At 39.6% G+C, this 21,010-nt stretch overlaps 1 protein-coding gene across 4 annotated transcripts in view; it reads right to left on the bottom strand.

Moving 5' to 3' along the window:
• Positions 1-21,010, bottom strand: part of micu1 (mitochondrial calcium uptake 1) — a 114,990-nt gene that overhangs the window by 91,529 nt on the left and 2,451 nt on the right. For all 4 annotated transcript variants that reach the window (XM_017694067.2, XM_017694068.2, XM_017694069.2 and 1 more), the window contains exons 2-3: positions 10,078-10,242; positions 5,312-5,501 (exon numbers count right to left, since the gene is read on the bottom strand). In XM_017694067.2, the coding sequence (XP_017549556.1) occupies positions 5,312-5,501; positions 10,078-10,241 (354 nt within the window). In that variant the 5' untranslated portion in view covers position 10,242. The remainder of the gene's footprint in view (positions 1-5,311; positions 5,502-10,077; positions 10,243-21,010) is intronic.

Raw genomic sequence — 21,010 nt, 5'->3', positions numbered from 1 at the left:
ATCAACTTCCTAGCAACATCCTAGCAACTAGTGACTATAGTGACCACTGAATAGAACCATAGAAACCTTGATACCATAGCACCAACATACCGACACCCTAGCAACCACCAAAGATGCCATAGCAAGCACATAGCAATACCTTAGAAACCACTTTGGATACCAGAGCAAACACCTAAATACTAGACACCACCAGACGTAGCTGGTTATGAACAGTCTAGCTACCACCTGGGGTACCACACCAACCAGTAAGCAATGTCCTAGCAACCACCTAGGGGACCACAGCAACCACCTACCAACATCATAGTAACCCCTTTGGATACCACAGTAACTACCAACAACCTAGCCACCACCAGACGTACCATAGCAACTTATTAGGAATACTCTAGCTACCACCTGGGATACGAGAGCAACCAGTATCCAATGCCCTTACAACCACCTTGGGTACCATAGCAACCACCTAGCAACATTGTAGAAACTACTTTGGATATTACAGCAATTACCAACAACCTAGCCGTCACCAGACATACCATAGCAATTGGTTAGAAACACTATAGCAACCACCTGGGATGCCACAGCAACCAGTTAGCAATGCCCTAACAATCACCTTCGTTACCATAGGACCACCCAGCAACATTATATTAACCGACCAGCCTAACACCTACCTAAACTACCACCTACCAATACCCTACCAACCACCAGAGATACTACAATAACCAGTTAACAATAAGCAAGCAGCCACCTCTCATACCTTAGCAACCACCTAAAATACCCTAGTAACCATCCAGCAACACCTTAGCTGACATCTGGAAATGTCTTAAAATACACAATCAATCTGCATATTTTTATGGAAATGCACCTCTCTAAATATTACTACTATTATTATTATCATTATCTGATGGTGTGAGAAGGAGACAGTGGAGTTCTGAAGAAGCCAGGCTCATCTGAGCCACATCATCTCCCATTCACAATGCACTGAGATCCCTACAGTGCAAACACACACACATACACCAGTCATCTGCTTGTTGGCTGATGAATGGGCCTCATCAATCACCAACAGACTGATGCCAGAATCCAACATCATGCTGTGCGATCTGAATTTCATTAAAAAGCTATCGGGTTTACATTCAAACATTTCAACATGACGTCTATAATTCAGAGCTGAATAAGTAAATTCTGCCGTTCGGAGCAGCTGATGAATGAAGTGGAGTGAAAGGGTAGCTGTCCCCACGCAAGCACAAAGGAAGGAATCATTACTCTACGCCTAGACTTCCAAACCGCCGCTCCACCCTACTGCAGGACTCAGATCAGCTAAACAAATCAGGCTGAGACACGTGACACACACACACACACACACACACACCCTCCTACTACAGTGACACACACACAGCCTCCTACAGTGACATACACACACACAGAAAGCAGTCATGTCAAGAAATTCAATCGGTGCACCCCCTCGAGATTCCCGAGGACACGCAAAAGAACAATACAATTACACTCAGATATTGGCTCTGCTTTTCTGACAGTACAGCTTACAGCACACAAAAAACACCCTACACAAAACTCATAAATGTGTACACTGTTTACAGCCGACACAATTGTTGACAGAGATGCCAGGTTAACACATATAAATCGCGCCAGCAATAACAAAACCATGCCGTAATTTAATGTTAATTACTTCTCACTTGCAGCATTAAAACAAGCTGAGAACTGCAGATTCTACACTTTCAGCCAATGCAACATTTGCATTTGCAAGCAGTAATACAGATATTTTATTATGATTGAAAGAAAATTTGTCATATATAGTAAAGAAAACGGTTGCAAAATGATATTGGACCATTTGGCATCAGCAGCTAATTGCTTTCGAATACATTTAGATCAACAGTACATGAACATAAACTGCGCAGAGCTTTGCTCCAAACACGTAACTAGCCAATTTATTATTTTTGTTTTGTTCATTCTTTGATGTAAATAACATGAGGCAGGGCATGCGTTGTGTTTGCTGCTAAACATGCACTGATTAAAGAGTAAATAATGTCATTTATGTTGCAACTTAGGCTAACGAGAAATATTGGAAATGTACTAATGTGTTTAGTCCACTCAGTCGTTGACAGTCATTAGAGCTTCAGAGGTTTTTTTTTTTTTTTTTTTAGATGTCCCAGTTTTTACATTTTATAAACGTTTATGTATTTTATGTATCAGTATTAGTAGATATGCACATGAAAATATCCAATACTGGCACCAGCCATCAATTCCTATTTCAACTTAAACAAAAAACATCTTTTAAATAAATTAAAATGTGATATCTCAGGGCTGCACAATTCCAGTCCTAGAGGGCCAGTGTCCAGCAAAGGTTTCCCTACTCAAACACACTCACTAAACCTGGGAATTAGCAGAGAAGGTTAGGTGTGTTTGAGGGGGCAAAACAAAACTGTGCTGGTCACCAGTCCTCCAGGACCAGAGCTGTGCACCCCTGAACTATATTTTCATACTGATATAAATGAAACAAAGGCTGAATTTGTTTGTGTCAATAATTACATATTAATTATGTCATTATGTTTAATTATTTATGCAATGTAAGTTGAAGTGTCTGATTTGATACAATAACCGATAAGTTAGCTAGATAGAACTTCAAATAATCCAATAATGCAGGCCTGTGAGCATAGAGCAGGTTAAAGATCACAGATTATTCTTACACAGCCATGCCATAACAGATTAGATGTGTCAAATTTAACATTATTTAGCCACTTACAATGTACAAGAATGCAAAACTAGTAGTCAAGTATGAGGAATTTTTAGTACTATGGGAAAATGAACCCGTTTCATGTGTGGGGAAGTGATGTTAGCCATGCGCCATTTAAATAAGCTGAAAAGAAAAAAAATGGCAAACACCAATTGTGACTACACATGTGTAAGTTTTAATCGCTGTCTCTAAATTCCAAAATAATAAAAAAATTACATTTTAAAACTTAATATGTAATTAAGTTTTAAAACTCAAAAATATGTAATGCATCCTCAGTAAACCGAATGTCTCAGAGAAATCCTCTGTATAAGAGGACAGCGGCTGCTCTCAGTTGTTTTAATATCCCCTCACTCTCCCCTTCTCTCGCCCCCTCTCGTCACCTCCATCCTCAGGCCCACAGGCAAGCCGGCCCATTTGTTCAGGCTATTGTCTCCAAATCACATTTTCCATTGCACCTACCGTCGATTATAATCCCTATTCTTTACCTCGGCTATGGTGTTAAAGTAACGAAGGCAAGCTGGATGGTCCATCTGAAGCAGCCACCCCTCTGATAATGGTATGCAAAATGAAATTCAATTTAGGCAGAAGGTATGAGATACAGGCAGGCTGGCGTTGGGCATGTGGGTCTGCACTGTGATCAGGTGGAGGTAGGGAGGGAGCTGTGTGTCGTGTGTTGCTGTACAGCGAGGTTGTGTGATACGTAGAAACTAATTATCAGAATATTTTCTTGGTAAAAATAATGAAATGATACTAATAGCCTCCCACTGTGGAGACTCTTTTACCCAGCCTGCTAAATGTGAGTGCGAAAGTATGTGTTTTATAAGAACCATGAGGTGCAAAACAATCGATCATTATAATTCAGTAACTATAGAATATTGTTACAGATATCTGTGCAAAGCATTAAATATATATTTATTTTGTGCAATATGAACTATATTTTCATACTTTTTCAGCTCATCCAGACCATCTGGACATTTATAGTATGTGGAAAATGCTTTGAATTTTACACAAACTTTTGCACGTGTGCAACTATTTAAGATGACTGCAGCTGCCAGTTGTGCCTTTTCTTCAGTTGATCTGAGTCAAATAAATACAGAAAACGCATTTATTGACACATCATGTGTCTTAACAGAACAACTAAAATTCCAACTTCCATGTTGGTGCTATGACACCTTTAGGGGGCAGCAGGGAGTAATATTTGTTTGAGCTCAAGTTGTTTCTGGAGTCAAATCAACAGAGAGCGAAATAGACAATCAGTTGGGTCTCCGGATTTACTTAACTACTTCCATACAATGTACAAAAAAGACTATTTAACTGTTAATCGCAATTATTCATACGGCAATTAATTATTGGCTAAAATGTCATAATCCTGACAGGCCTAATAACAATCTCTTGTTTGAACAAGCCTAATGCTAACCATACAAAAGAAGATTTTCAAAACACTTTGAAAAGACTTTGAAAGACTAAGGTCTGCCACCATCACACATCTAAAGACAGTGCAACAGTTTCTAGTCACAGACTATGACTTTGCAAAGATAAGAAACCTTGCAGTGTCACTATTTACAAGACTGCAACTACATTCTTGAGATTATTCCCCATCATGCACCCAATGGAAATTTACAAGCAGATAAACACTTTTCCTTCCATTCTATAGTGGTACAGATGCGAATATACGCTGGCTGGGTGTGTAAAGACCTGGGGCTCTGAGTAGTTCACTGAGCTGTACACTCTGACAGATCATCACCCAGAATCTTTTTACTTAAAATGTGCAGTTACTTTTTTAATTTGATATAAAAATTTACCCATCAACACAACATGCAGCAATTCAGCGTTGTTGATTGGGTGTTATGAACTAAACTATAAAAAACAAACAGTGTAACAGAAAGCAAAAAAATAAAAAAAGGAAAGAACATCAATGATTCTTCAATAATGCCACTGTTAAAGTCCTCTGTGCATAACGGTTACACTCAATGACCTCTCTTCCTTTCTTTCTACCGCCCCGTGCGCACGCCCGCAAGCGTGAGGTCTATCTGCATGAGCCAAGACTTAAAACTTACGATAATATTAAACGCAGTTGATTTCGTCATAGCATCAAGACAAGAAAAAGACTGACTTAAGACCACCGTCTTGACCACATCACGCTAAACAATCTCGATGACGCGACTCTAACAAGACGCTCATGATTTTATCCCGACATTGGAAATTTGTCTGCAGCAGTAAAATAGCTTGAAAAGTCATTTGGTGTAAGGCCGGCATGAGTCAACAGCAGTAAAAATGGGGTAATAACATAATGTACGTTACAGACATTAGGTCGCAAATTCCTGGACCATATTTCTTTCGTTTTATTTGGCAAGCAGTTTAAAATGAAATTAGGCTGCCCATTTTTCCCTCAATTTCCTTTTCTAACATGGGTGATTATCATCTGTCAACAGTGCCAGGTTACTTATTAATCATCCCTGAAGTCTGATCCCACTGCGGGCCAGATCACCCAGCCCTACTGCTGACTCAAGATTATTGGCCTCACTGCCACAGGTGACGAGGTGACTGGCTGGATGACACTTCATTGATCACCTTGCGGTCGCGGAAGCCGATTCTCTGTTTCTTTTTCTTCCCCTCTGAGCTCGCCTCCTCCTCCTCCTCTCCACTGCTGCTGGACTCGACCACGCTGTCTGACTCCGCCTCCGATGTAACGTCCTTCAGAGGCTCCTCCTCCCGCAGCTCCTCCTCATGCTTCACGGATGAGCTTGCCTCGGCGTGGGCCCTGCCGGTCAGGAGACAGAGAGCAGCGTTTATCCCAACATCAGCAATTCTAAACAATGGCAAATAACACACTGGATGATCAGGTTAGGAAGAGAAATCATAACCACCCAAATATCAGTCGCAGCTGATAGTCCTGAGATTTAGAACTTGTCATATTTGGCATGTTGACAGCTGTAGATACACAATCTTGCTGCCACTGTTACAGATCATAACTATACTGCTGGTGCATGCAGAGAACCTACTCGATTTGTATCTCACGTTGTTGGCAACCAAGTACAGGTTTCAGACCAAATTCATATTGAATATTTGATGATGCTAAAAGCCACAATCACGGACTTCAAATCCATTTCTGATTTTAACAAACATGCAATGCACTCACACTTGGCCTTTTGAGGCCTTTCAAATGACTTATTTGGCAAATCCAATGATTAGTTCAACACTGCCAGACAAACTTATAGAAATCACAACAGCACTGTTTATAAACAGTGTGAATAAAATAATTGCTGTTGCGACAAAATTTAACATATATGAGAAAAGGAAAGACGACTTCAGTGGAGGCTGTTATAAGATTTTACTCAAAGTAAATCTGGACCATTTCTACTGGACCATTCAATGTGAAATGTTCACACAACAGTATTTCCCCCACCATTAAATAGGCTGAGCAGCTTTGAGGAGAACATGTACGTGGTAGGTTAGCGTTTGCTTCAAAGTTTTTTTTTTTTTTATACAAGTTATTTCTTTTTACTCCAAAGTAAAGTTTTCAACCTATTTTCAGATGTTAAGATGCAATCAATTCAGATATCAAGTCCAGTACAGATCCAATTATTGATACAGCAGTCCAGCAGGTTAGCTGTGCTGGAGAAGCAATGTCTAGAGGCTGGCAGCATGCAGCTCTTTTACTGCACTGTTGTGGCTCCACAGCAGAGTTAGATTTTTAGGTAAAAACAAAAGAATCCTCCTTTGCAGTAAAATAAAGCTCTGCTCAACATTCTAACAGTTTTAGGAATAAACGGCTTTAAATCCTGGAGTTAATGCAGAACCACTAATTCACGATTTAACCCTGAAGGTTGGCGTGCAGACTCCTGGTCATCATAGCAACACAGACAACAATCTTTCCTACCTTGCAGTTAATGAGAAATCAAAGAGAAAGATTTAGGATGAACATCAATAATTTGGAGACAAATGGACTTCTTTGCATTCATAATCACGCCAGCCAGTTTCCTGGTGCATTTAATCTGCAATGAGAAACTGTCAAACACTAAAAAGTAGCAAAGATGTAATCAGTTTCTCATGGCCTCACACAAAAAATTTTGTTGAGAGATATTTTAGAAGAAACTTTTCTACATTTGAAAAAATGTTTCCTGCTGGAGATGCGAGAAAAGCAGCTGCAACTGAGCTAAAGCTTAAAGACAGAGATGAATGAGACACATTTACAGCCAAGAAAGTAAAATGGACAAATATAGTGTCTTGATTCTTGCTGAAGGGACAGTATTTGGGTTGCCGACCCCTGGCCTTCAAGCTTCTACTGTCTAAATCACGGTAGTCCTTGGTCCTTAAAGGGTGTCCTACATTTTTCTTTTTTTCATTTTCATTTGTGTGGTTTTATGTAAACAGTCATATTTGTACAGAATTTTCCAGCCTCTCTATCTCTTTTCTTGCAGCCATATGTTGGCTTTGAAAGATTCTGTCATTCTGTGCCTCATAGCAGTACACGACCAACGGAATACAGAGATGGAAACGTTGCCATGGTGACAGCATTACCAGCAAAAATGTATGAACACTAGAGGACTGTTATCTATATTATTATGATCTTTTGCTTTTGTTTTATAATACTGGCCAATCCTGAACATCAACAATGTCCATGTCCATGTTCAGTGTCCATTGCTCCCAAAAAATCAAATCAATCAAAAATCATCCAGTTTATTTCACTGTTGCGGTCAATGGCAGAGATGTAACATTTGAGGGAACGCCCTGCTCACTGCTGCTGGGCATTTTTTAATAAACTTTACAGTCCAAATGGTATTTAGTGCTGGTTTAATGAACTATTAAGAATGGGCCTCATTGACCAACCGCTGTTAAAAAGAAATTTCTTCTTAAAACCCACTTACACAGTTTATACAAAGATTCTGACATTCATCCATGTTTTCTTATTGGGATTTGTTCTTAGGTAAGAACACAAATCGACACACAAGGTGTGAAAAGTTCTGCGGTTTAAGAACACATAATGAATCTGACATAGACTTTCTCTTAGGACCTTTCTTAAGAACACATTTACAAAAAAAAAACTTGTACATTTCTACAGACATAAATGCAAATTATTTAGTGGCCAATGGGTAGTCACATAGAAAATCATTTTGTCACATCACCGTGCACCAGAAGGTAGGCAAAATATTTTTGAACATTAATATCATGTTTCACTTTGCCTTCCCAACATCCCCACCCTATCAAGGAGAGAACACATTCAGCTAGTGCAGAGACCCTCGATACTTTGCATCACTTGGAAATAAATTATGGTATGGAGGGAATATGCATTTTCTCATTCAAATTCATTTGCAGGCACCTAAACTCAACTCTTTCTTGCATAATATGTCTGATATCAAATTACTCATGATGAGACAAAATCTAATGCCTTCCTGGGTACCTTCGGGTTTGCACCACACAAACATTAGAAGCTTGATTAAAAGCGCTGCTGCATATTAAAATTCCCGAAGAGGGCTAGGACAAACTACGAGCACAACCAGCTGTCGATTACCGTCTGGGCGCTCGCCTTCTGGAGCTGCGCTACTTGTTAGGCTGTTTCTCTGCCAAACTTCTCTATCCCTAAATAACGTCAAAAAATTACTGACCACTTAGATGGACAGCATTATGTTCATGCACGTACATCTGTCAGCAGACACACACTGTCTGTATCCAAGTTTGAGACAATGTAGATGAGCATAAGAGAAAGAAATCTGCCCATAATCACCATCACATCACTCACAGACCAGAGATTCATCTGCCCCTCTTCCTCTCATATAGCAGTCAGTTCTTCTGGGCTTAAAGATAAACTTGATCTCTCTAATCACTTTTGACTGAAATTAAGTATTTAAACACAATTAAAAGGCCCCCATCACAGAAAACTGAAATTGAAATAAAAGAATTTGATGTAGTATATAAAACTGTTAATGTCTTGAAGTGCATCCATTTTTAAGAAGCAGTAACAATAAAACAGACAGACAGCCAGACAGACAGCCAGACAGACAGCCAGACAGACAGCCAGACAGCTTTATTTAATAGCAGACGGAAATTCTTAAAAAATTAAGGTGTGTTATACATACATACATACATACACATATATTATATACACTGCTCAAAAAAATAAAGGGAACACTTAAACAACACAATATAACTCCAAGTAAATCAAACTTCTGTGAAATCAAACTCTCCACTCCAGCAACACTGATTGACAATCAATTTCACAGCTGTTGTGCAAATGGAATAGACAACAGGTGGAAATCATTGGCCATTAGCAAGACACACTCAATAAAGGAGTGGTTCTGCAGGTGGGGACCACAGACCACTTCTCAGAGGTAGCCTGACTGCCATTAGGTACCGAGAGGAGATCCTCAGGACGACTCAAGAAACTAAGAAACCACAGCTGTTACCACAGCTGTACTGTAGGCATGGAAATGATCAACCAATCAACCATTAATTGACAAGGAAAACCTAATTCTATTTTTTTATATCTCCATATAACAACAGATCCGATTTGAAAAGACGGGTTTATTATTCATTTCGCCACTGCAATATGTACCAATACAGCAATAAGACTCCGGAAGAAAGTGTGATGAGTAGTGGATTGATCAAATCACGCATGTGTGTAGAAATATCTGGGGAAGGACACAGCACTATGTAGTACTACATTCCAACATCCATTCAAGGAACACTTTTTAATATCCTGGTGCAATAATATAAAGTTCAGCTGTTGTGTGCGCTCATCAGCGTACGTATGTCAAGTATTTTACAGTGTTCATCTGGACTTCAGAAATGGAATTTTTTTTAGATTTGATGTTTTGATGAGCCGTGTCCCAGTTTTAACGGTCAGTTGAGGGTCAAAAGAATTTGCCAAATAGTTAAATGGTTCTTTTCCATGATTCAGCACCAGATATATACAGTTCTTTGGAGAACTTTTAAAGAAACCTGAAAGAATCCTAACTGAAAATCTTTAGAAAAAGGTTCTGTGTCATCAAAAAGGGTTCCACTACTGTTAGAAACATCTGAAGGTGTGAACGATACGAGATTCAGGCCTTTATACCTGTGCCGGCTGTGACAATGTCAAGAAAAGGCAAATGCTGGTTTAGGTGGTATTCTTAACTATTAATTATTCAATTGGCACAAAGCTGCAAACTTCCAAGAATACCACCATCCTGCACATGTATTCGACTATATCAGGAATTACGTGTTTTTCTTATTTACTACATCGAGAGGCCTGTGAAAACACAAACTTCTATCCAACAGTCTGCCAACACTGTGGCGTAGTGGAATTTGGCTCAGGGGAAAACTAAAACCCGTGAAAGGGTCCAGTGCTGCTACAGTACCTTGTCCAGAGCAGTCCTGTAGTGGCAGATACACCGGTCACTCCTGCCAAAGCAGCCAGCAGCAGCCTGCGCCGGTGAGGGGTGCGGACAGCACTGCTGTGAAATCGCCGCGAGGACTGCACCATCCCGACCGTGACTGCCGTCAACGCCCGCAAACGGTACATACTGCCAGAGAGAGAGAGAGAGAGAGAGAGAGAGAGAGAGAGAGAGAGAGAGAGAGAGAGAGAGAGAGAGAGAGATAGATATGTGAATACAGCTTCCACCAATCTGTTTTATAATCCAAGAGGGAAAGAAGATGTGCTTATTTACTGGTAATGTTAATGTTAGAGATTGTAATAACCTTCACTGCTACTGACACTGTAATAAACATTGTACATTATGTATATTTTACAACCCCAATTCCAATGAAGTTGGGATGTTGTGTAAAACATAAATAAAAGCACAATATGATTAATTTTTTATTTGCAAATCCTTTTCAACCTATTTTCAATTGAATACACTACAAAGGCAAGATATTTAATGTTCAAATGGATAAATCCTTTTTGTTTTTTGCAAATATTCACTCATTTTGAATTTGATGCCTGCAACACATTCCAAAGAAGTTGGGACAGGGGCAAAAAAAAAGACTGGAAAAGTTGAGGAATGCTCAAAAAACACCTGTTTGGAACATTCCTCAGGTGAACAGATTAATTGGAAACAGGTGAGTGTCATGATTGGGTATAAAGGGAGCATCCCTGAAAGGCTCAGTCGTTCACAAGCAAGGATGAGGCGAGGTTCACCACTTTGTGAACAACTGCGTGAGCAAATAGTCCAACAGTTTAAGAACGTTTCTCAACATGCAACTGCAAGGAATTTAGGGATTTCATCTACAGTCCATAATATCATCAAAAGATTCAGAGAATCTGGAGAAATCTCTGGAAGTAAGCGGCAAGGCAGAAAACCAACATTGAATGCCTGTGACCTTCAATTTCTCAGGCAGCACTGCATTAAAAACCGTCATCATTCTGTAACGGATATTCCCACATGGGCTCAGGAACACTTCAGAAAACCACTGTCAGTGAACACAGTTCGTCGCTCCATCTACAAGTGCAAGTTAAAACTCTGCCATGCAAAGTGAAAGCCATATATCAACAACACCCAGAAACGCCGCCAGCTTCTCTGGGCCCGAGCATCATCTGAGATGGACTGACGCAAAGTGGAAAAGTGTCCTGTGGTCTGACGAGTCCACATTTCAAATTGTTTTTGGAAATCATGGACGTCGTGTCCTCCAGGCCAAAGAGGAAAAGGACTGTCCAGATTGTTATCAGCGCAAAGTTCAAAAGCCAGCATCTCTGATGGTCTGGGGGTGTGTTTGTGCCCATGGCATGGGTAACTTGCACATCTGTGAAGGCACCATTAATGCTGAAAGGTACATACAGGTTTTGGAGCAACATATGCTGCCATCCAAGCAGCGTCTTTTTCAGGGACGTCCTGCTTATTTCAGCAAGACAACGCCAAGCCACATTCTGCATGTGTTACAACAGCGTGTAGTAAAAGAGTGTAGGTACTAGACTGGCCTGCCTGCAGTCCAGACCTGTCTCCCATTGAAAATATGTGGCGCATTATGAAGCGCAAAATACGACAACGGAGACCCCGGACTGTTGAGCAACTGAAGTTGTACATCAAGCAAGAATGGGAAAGAATTCCACCTACAGAGCTTCAACAATTAGTGTCCTCAGTTCGCGAACACTTACTGAGTGTTGTTAAAAGGAAACGTGATGTAACACAGTGGTAAACATGCCCCTGTCCCAACTTCTTTCGAACGTGCTGCAGGCATGAATGAGTGAATATTTGCAAAAAACACTAAAGTTGATCCATTTGAACATTAAATATCTTGTCTTTGTAGTGTATTCAATTCAATATAGGATGAAAAGGATTTGCAAGTCATTGTATTCTGTTTTTATTTATGTTTTACACAATGTCCCAACTTCATTGGAATTGGGGTTGTACGTATACTGCAATTACACAACAACCAAAAACTCATTATATGTAGTAAATATCTGTTTACTCTCCAGTACACAAGACGGTACTACTTTATCTTATCATGACATCCTTCTGAGTCAAAACAGCCCCCACGCATACACTTGGAACCATGGCTGAAACTGGAAAAGGTCTCTGATGACACATTATAGTAAGATTCAGGCTGAAATGGGGAGGCTGTAAATGGTGTGAGTTGAATCACATCAGGATTAATCCAGAGCAGTAGCACTGCAGTGTGAGTCCCTCGGTCCCAGGGCTGCAACCATGGTCCAAGATTTACACTTTCAAAATCTAATTAATAACCAGCTCCCAAAGAAAAAGCAAACAGAAAAAATTCACTCACATAGGCAACAATTTAAACAATTGACTTTTCTCTACTTTCCTTGAAACGTATACCTGCAATCAATCAATCCGACGTGAAAAATGCTGCGAGCTCTAAATAAACACAATTTTGTTTGTTTCTACTTTTCTAAAACCATTGCAATAACAAAAACCCACAGATGCTCCAACTTATTTTATTATTGCAGCTAATCTCTGAGCTTCATTTGGAAACTCACTGAAGTCAGCAGTGTGTCATGCGATGTGGAAAAGTAATTAAGGGAATGGGGGGCTAAGATGCCCCCCTCCCCCTTACAGCAGGCTGCAGGTCCGCGGAGGCTGGAATGGCCACCTGTCGATACTCCATTACCGATCGCCTCATTCCGATCGGAACTCCTGATTCAGCAGGAAGGAGCGGGCAGAGGACACTATGCTAATTGGGGCGAGCGGTGGTGCGTGACAACAGGGGATGATGGAGTTATTCTCTGGAGGAGGAAAGACTTTGGCAAGCTCTCCTCTGGAACGGGCTGGCCAGAGAGCCGGTCAGGTGGGCTTTATAAAGCTGGCTTTACATAGTGAAACTTTCACGCAACTTCAACTTCAAAATTCATTAAAACTGAATTTCACTAGTGTGAAGCCTCCTGTGCTCAAAGGGAACTTATTTGAACCTCAACTCCTGTTTGAACCGAAATGCTGATATCGTACCAAGAAATCACAACAAACTATATTAGGGCTGAATGATTAATTGCTTTTGTATCAAAATCGTAATTTTGAAATCGCAAGAGCTGCAATCCTTATCATAGTCAATGTCGATACGTTCCAAGTTTTGGCCTAACTACACTGAGCTTGTGAACTGCTTTTAGATGAATGTGACCAATCAGAAACAACCAAACTGTGACATCACAACCACTAGGCAGGCTGGTGCACTGTGTCAAGTGTTTGAACTATAAGCCAGAAAAAAGTATACACTGATATTCTTAGCCACAAAAAAGACCCAAACCTCAGTTTACAGAAAACAATTTATAGAAAACAAATGTAATTTAAATTGAAATCGCAAAGTCATCAGAAAAATCGCAATTAGATATTTTGCCAAAATCGTTCTGCCCTAAACTACATGCATTTCAAATGCTTAGGTTATTAATTTTTTGTCCTCTTCTGACACAAAAGTGGGCTAAATAACACACAATGTTTTTCTATAGTCTCTACAGTTTCTATAACTACTTGATAACTAGTGGGATAATCAAATGTGTTGTATGCAACTTTGACCATTCTGGAATTGCATTGTATAACTGTCAAAGTGTAAGTTTCAAGTTTCATGCACTTACAACCTGCAACTAGGTGCACAAAAGGTTTCACCACAAAGATTACAACCCCAATTCCAATGAAGTTGGGACGTTGTGTAAAACATAAATAAAAACAGAATACGATGATTTGCAAATCCTTTTTAACCTATATTCAATTGAATACACTACAAAGACAAAGATATTTAAAGTTCAAACGGATAAACTTTATTGTTTTTTGCAAATATTCACTCATTTTTCATCACTTTTACTTTTAACGACACTGAATAAGCGTTTGGGAACTGAGGACACTAATTGTAGAAGCTTTGTAGATGGAATTATTTCCCATTCTTGCTTGATGTACAACTTCAGTTGTTCAACAGTCCGAGGTCTCCGTTGTCGTATTTTGCACTTCATGATGCGCCACACATTTTCAACGGGAGACACACTCTTTTACTACGAAGTCACGCTGTTGTAACACGTGCAGAATGTGGCTTTGCATTGTCTTGCTGAAATAAGCAGGACGTCCCTGAAAAAGACGTTGCTTGGATGGCAGCGTATGTTGCTCCAAAACCTGTATGTGCCTTTAAGCATTAATGGTGCCTTCACAGATGTGCAAGTTACCCATGCCATGGGCACTAACACACCCCCAGACCATCAGAGATGCTGACTTTTGAACTTTGTGCTGATGTAACACAGTGGTAAACATGCCCTGTCCCAACTTCTTTGGAACGTGTTGCAGGCATCGAATTCAAAATGAGTGAATATTTGCAAAAAACAATCAAGTTTATCAATTTGAACATTAAATATCTTGTCTTTGTAGTGTATTCAATTAGATACAGGTTGAAAAGGATTTGCAAATCATCGTATTCTGTTTTTATTTATGTTTTACACAACGTCCCAACTTCATTGGAATTGGGGTTGTAAAGCCAGCCTAAGACTCTTCACAGGGAGAATGCAGTAGGATGTGCGTGTAGATGGACAGAAGCTGGTATGATCAGTGCTATCAAGCTTATCTGCTATTAGGCAACAAGACAGCAGCAGAACTTTACATGAAGTATGCAAAGTCAGTGTGTCATCACAGCACAATTAACAAGTTAAAGCTGAAGACGTGTGATAAGAGCAAATGGTAAAAGATGCGGGAAACAAAATGTCACAATATGATTTTGTAATGAACAGCATTAACCTTTGTAATTTACGCCAGCAATGATTGAATTTCAACAGCACAGGGGTGAAGTTCTATGCATTAGTGAATATGAGAAAAGCAATGTAACAATGTGTACAGCATGGTCTACTGAGACCCACTTACAGCCTGCAGACTAACCCACACAGTCTTAACATTTAAGATACACTAAACTACACATTCAGCTTAGGACAGATTTTACATAAGGGTGGCCGATACAGCAAAGACATAAAGGAAGAAAGGAGAGGAAGACATTGTGTTCTGAGACACATAAGATAGACGTCCATCCCACCGCCGTCTTTTAAAGATCAGAGCATAAACTTTGTGTCCTCTGCCGACCAGTTTCTGCTCCGCCATGTTGATTATTATAGACTTCTGCTATGACATGATGCACATGAGCAGAACGTACTTACATGTTCCAACTGGGAATGTAATTAGATACAGTATTTACAGGATTACCCGCCTCAATCAATCAAATAGAAATTGTATTCCGAATGGCTTTAATCTGATTAGTCTACTCCGATTCAGTTCAAAAGTGAACGAGAAAACTCAGAAAACTAAACCAAAAAAAAAAAAAAAAAACAACAATAAATAAATACAGAGTGGCACGCAACCGCGCCATGGGCCCTGACAATGATGGCCCGAGCTTCACTGAGGGACGCGAGTCACACGAAGGACGTGAGTGATGGCGGGTGGAGGAGGACGAGGACGATGGTGCCAGCCACAAGAGCCACCAGGGCAAGGAGCGAGTCCCAAACTGCAATCTGGGGGCGGTAACAGGGAGGCGGAGTAACGAACGAGAGGAAAATCTGTCCCTTTTATAATGCACACGGTTAATCAATGTACTGCCGGAGAAAGCCTATTTATACTTTGCATCACATTGATAAGGCTGGGTGATGTGACGCCTATGGTAGGACAGAGTGATATTGATATTGCTTTTCAGTTTTAGCCATTTTATTTTTAAACATTTCTGATAACTAACAACTATTATATCTAAGCACTTTGTTTTTAGCTTTCAAATTCTATTCTGTGCACTTATTTACACCTTTGGTGTACTTTTACAAGACAAAAATGAAAAAACTCCTTTTAGCGTACAATATCAGGACTCAGGAAGCAGGGCTTCATCAACTTTCATAATGCTAAATTATCAATTTTATTAATGCAAACTTAAATATCTTATGTGATGATACTGTGATATATTGGAAAATATCACGCACCCACACACACACACACACACACACACACACCCACACACACACACACACATACACCCACACATCTTCTAAGCCGCTTCTCCTTCCGGGCTGCGGGAGGTGCTCGAGGTCCTCTATCCCAGAGGTCAGCGGGCAGAAGGCAGGACACACCCTGGACAGGTCGCCAGTCCATCGCAGGGCAGGCAGACAGACAGACAGACAGACAGACAGACAGACACATTCACTCACATACTCACACCTAGGGGCAATTTACCATGTCCAATCGGCCTGACTGAATGTCTTTGGACTGTGGGGGAAAACCGGAGAACCCGGAGGAAACCCATGCAGACACGTTGGAAAACATCCTGATGCTGAATTTCATCAATAAGTCCCTGCATGTTGCTTCCTATCTTTCATTAAGTAATTGTATTTGCTAAAACGCAATACTAGCACGTACATTTTATCAAGCTAACTGAAGAAAATAATTTGGATCGTACCAGAAAAAAAGAACTGCAATGTCATGCAAGCTTCAGCCTTTAACACCCAAGTCATTCAAGAAGGTCTAACAGGCTGCTTATCTCCAGACTCAAAAATGACTTTGCTGAAACAATCAACCTTATCTGGCAGTGTGTTCTCAACTACCTCATCTCCAGCTATAACTGGATTCAGTCAGGTTAGCATTGAGAGGCGCCAGACAACTAGCAGACAATGATTTATCACCTGGACAAAGTGGGGACAGCACGCTGTTCAAATTTACAATTACAAACACACACAGCAGATTTTCATTCCCTTTATACGACCTGACAAATGCACTTAGTCTGAAAAGTGTGACTGAAGAGCACCTGGGCTTTAGCAACATGGCTGTTTGTAGGAATTAATCTCTTCAGGCAAGCTGTGCAACTGAACTGTGCAAAGACCCGGCGGGCGAGCAACCGCTGCATTGTGAAACAACATGGGTTGACGACTGAAGCAGCTGAGGTTGGTCAGTTGGTCAGTTTCAGCTTAAGTCTGCCTGGAGGCCAGAGAGCGTAATATTCTTTCAAACATACCAAGATTATACATAATTTATATATATATATATATACACACACACACACACACACACTACAGATTATACAAGATATGGATAGAAGATGCACAATGTTAATCTATATGTGCAGGTATAGATTTGCTAGATTGGAGTTAAGAGTAAGATACAATAAAACTCTATGTTCAAGCTAATAATCTTAACGAATTATACATACAGTCATACATAAAGAGACTGTGTGTGTATGTGTGTGTGTAATTATATATGTGTGTGTGTGTGTGTATAGTGCATATAGGTTAACACATCCTTTACAGAATATGTTTTTTTCCCCAACATAAACTCAAGAAATACATTGAAATTGTGCACTAAAATGTGCAGAATGATGCCATATTTACGTGCGTTTTCTGTAGACTAATTCATTCTCTTAGAAAAACAACAAAACAGGCAATTTAACTGTATGTGTTCAAACATTTGCCTATGATTGTGCATGTTACAAAGTACACATATCAGGCTAATTTTAGAATATTGATGTAATTGTATACTGAATGTATTTTGCATAAATCTCAGTATATTTCCCTAATAGGTACACATTTTAACCTAATTATACATTGCGCATATTTTAAGGTTGCACACATAGAATCAGTCAAGATCGGAAACAGCAGATGTGTGTTGCAGTTCTATGAGGCAGGGAAAAGCAATCATGCAGTATCTGAATGCTGCTGCTATACCTGCATCAAAATGTCACAGCATAATGATACGTGAGTCTTTGTGCTAAACAGCCGGTTGCCTCTTACTTTCAACAGAGCACCTTATTTGCTTCATGCTATTTCAAGGGGCAACTGTTTGTTCTGTTTTAAAATGCCAGTCTGGCCCATTAAAGAGCACATAATCTTGTTTATATTGCAAATTTGGCTAACTGAAAGTACTTTGTATGTAGCCCACAGTGTGAGTTTCAAGTTAACCTTTTCAACTCCTTGAGACCACCAGTGGTTCCAAAACGCACTTCATCATATTCTTCATAACTTCCTTATTTCATAAGCTACATTCAAAAGCTGGTATTGTGTTATATGAGGCTGTAACTGTCTTCTTTCCAGTCACACAGATGGTCATGCCATTTTATAACCTAAACATAAAAGAAGCTGAACTCAATTTGTTTTTTCTACTGAAAGTCGACCCATTTTCCCCAAATCTGGGCTTTAACCTATAAACAGACGGCGTCTTTTCAGTGATCTGCTCTGTAAAAATGTATTTTATAAAATAATACATAAAGCGTCTGAGATTTTTGGCTTTCAGCAGTAAATTGTAAGCATATAGCAATATGTGTGATCATAAAACCCATGTTCTGTTAATTTGAGGGGAGCTTTCACAAAAAATAAATAAATAAACAAAAAAAATGTACTTTTATTTCAAGCAGTTACTGAATAATCTGCCTTACGATTTGGTAAATTCAGTTGGAAAAATCAAAATATACCCTGGAGAATAACAAAAAAAGACTAATAAAAACCAGCCAAAAAAAAAACCAAAAAAATCACAGTAAAGCAATCAGAAATGCCCATAGACATTCATGACTCGTGCATCCCTAATATTAGCCTGACTTATAAGCATAACTGTATATATTATAGCTTTATAGTATATTGTACATATAGTAGCCTATATTAGCCTACATGATTAGTATATTTATCATACTAATCATGTAGTAAATATATATTAGTCAGTATTTTGTCAGTACACAATTGTCCGTATATTAGTGCAACTGTATTGTGCATATATTATCCTAGCTCCCTAACGCAAGCAAACACTGGCATTAGAATTGGTCCAGCGGTGATCTCCATCCCAATCTGTACCCAACAAGCTGCTCCACCCCTTACTTAACCCTAGTACATCTGATGCAGACAATCAGGTGCTTGGGAAGATGCTGATTAGCCAGTGCAGGTGTGGCAAATTGCGATTGGAACTAGCCTCTGCAGGAAGGCAGATCTCCAGGACCAGGGTTGGAGACCACTTTTGTTATTGTGCATATATATATATATATACAAGCCTAATTAGATACAATACACATATTAGCCTAACTGTATACTCTACATAAATTAGCCTAATTGCATATTGTACATATATTAGCCTAACTATGTTAAATAGTCTACTTTCGGCCTCTGTCAAATGCATACAACAGACCATTAATGCAATGTAGCAGCCGTTCATTTCTGCATTGATTATCTGCTCTAATGACTTCACAGGAGTTTATTGAGTGCTCGGACCAACCACAAATGATCCTAATGAACACGCTTTGACTGATGTTCACAAAGTCTTTAGCACGTAAAAAGTAATCGAAAGTCCTCGACTTTTCCGGTTTCCAGTCTGATCTGAGTACAAACTCCTCTCTATTTAAGAATGGACTCACAAAATAGAGAAAACATCTACAGCAGAACCATTCCTCTTTTCAGTATTTATGCTGGCCAAATTACATCTGAATCGTGTACTGATGAGCGCAGGATGCCCGGAGGTAAAAGAAGAAGAAACTAATGATTTCATTACCAAACACGCTCTCCCTCTTAGAAGATCTATCAAGCTGACTGTCATTCCTGCACTGGCCTGCTGCTAATGGGCTGAGGCTTTAAAGCCGTGGGATCCTGCTGCTTTTCTCAGCGAGCAAAACACCACTTCAGAAACACCAACTGCAAAAGACATCAGACAGATAACTAATCAGACTAATCAGAGATTTAATAATTCGGCTCAACTTGTTTGAAATTTTTTGATCATTATTTTCAGAGGCGGTATGATACCACTTCTTTCCCTATATCAGTACAGATACTGAAACCTTGAGTGTGTTTACATGCACTCAATAATCCGATCATAACTGGATTACTGCAATTATCTGATTATTCAAATGGTCATGTAATCAGCACACTGATTTCTTCGATCGGAGTATAACTTATAAGGTCTTGATTTCTGATTAAGAAATCTGATAAAGAGGCTGGATTTTAGCTCAGAAATCAAATTTCTCAGTGCATGTGACTCTTACTCTGATTTCTTTCAGATTTCTCAGTCAGCGCATGAGGGAAAACAGACTGTGGTACTGGAAATAAGCGAGCGGCACCACCGCGAGAGCACTTTTGGAGCGGCACTGAAACCAAATACTTGCTTGACGAAATGAGGGATTTAAATGTTCTTCATCTTCTAAATGACAGCTCAGGTTTTATGTTACATGCATGTTGCGTCTTCTTCTGCGAGTTTATTGGCTGGTTGCAAACCAGAAATCTAATTACTGTCTGACTCATGTAGACCTGGAGTTTCCCTGTTATTCGATTACTCAAGAGCATGTAAACACACTGATCGGATTACGGACAAAATCTGATTTTCTGTATTTATCTGATTATTTAGTGCATGTAAAAGCACTGCTTGAGTCTGATCCAATATTTTTGTCTCTAAAAAACTGTTAATCTATCAAATTAAACAGTTATACAACCCCAATTCCAATGAAGTTGGGACGTTGTGTAAAACAAACAAAAACAGAATACGATAATTTGCAAATCCTTTTAAATTTATATTCAATTGAACACACTACAAAGACAAGATATTTAATGTTCAAACTGATAAATAAACTGATTTTTTTGTTTTTTGAAAATATTCACTCATTTTGAATTCGATGTCTGCAACATGTTCCAAAGAAGTTGGGACAGGGGCATGTTTACCACTGTGTTACATCACCTTTCCTTTTAACAACACTCAATAAGCGTTTGGGAACTGAGGACACTAATTGTTGAAGCTTTGTAGGTGGAATTCTTTCCCATTCTTGCTTGATGTACAACTTCAGTTGCTCAACAGTCCGGGGTCTCCGTTGTCATATTTTGCGCTTCATAATGTGTCACACATTTTCAATGAGAGACAGGTCTGGACTGCAGGCAGGCCAGTCTAG

This window comes from Pygocentrus nattereri, chromosome 5, assembly GCF_015220715.1.
Source record: "Pygocentrus nattereri isolate fPygNat1 chromosome 5, fPygNat1.pri, whole genome shotgun sequence".
NCBI lineage: Eukaryota > Metazoa > Chordata > Actinopteri > Characiformes > Serrasalmidae > Pygocentrus > Pygocentrus nattereri.
This window is presented reverse-complemented; position numbering and strand designations above follow the sequence as displayed.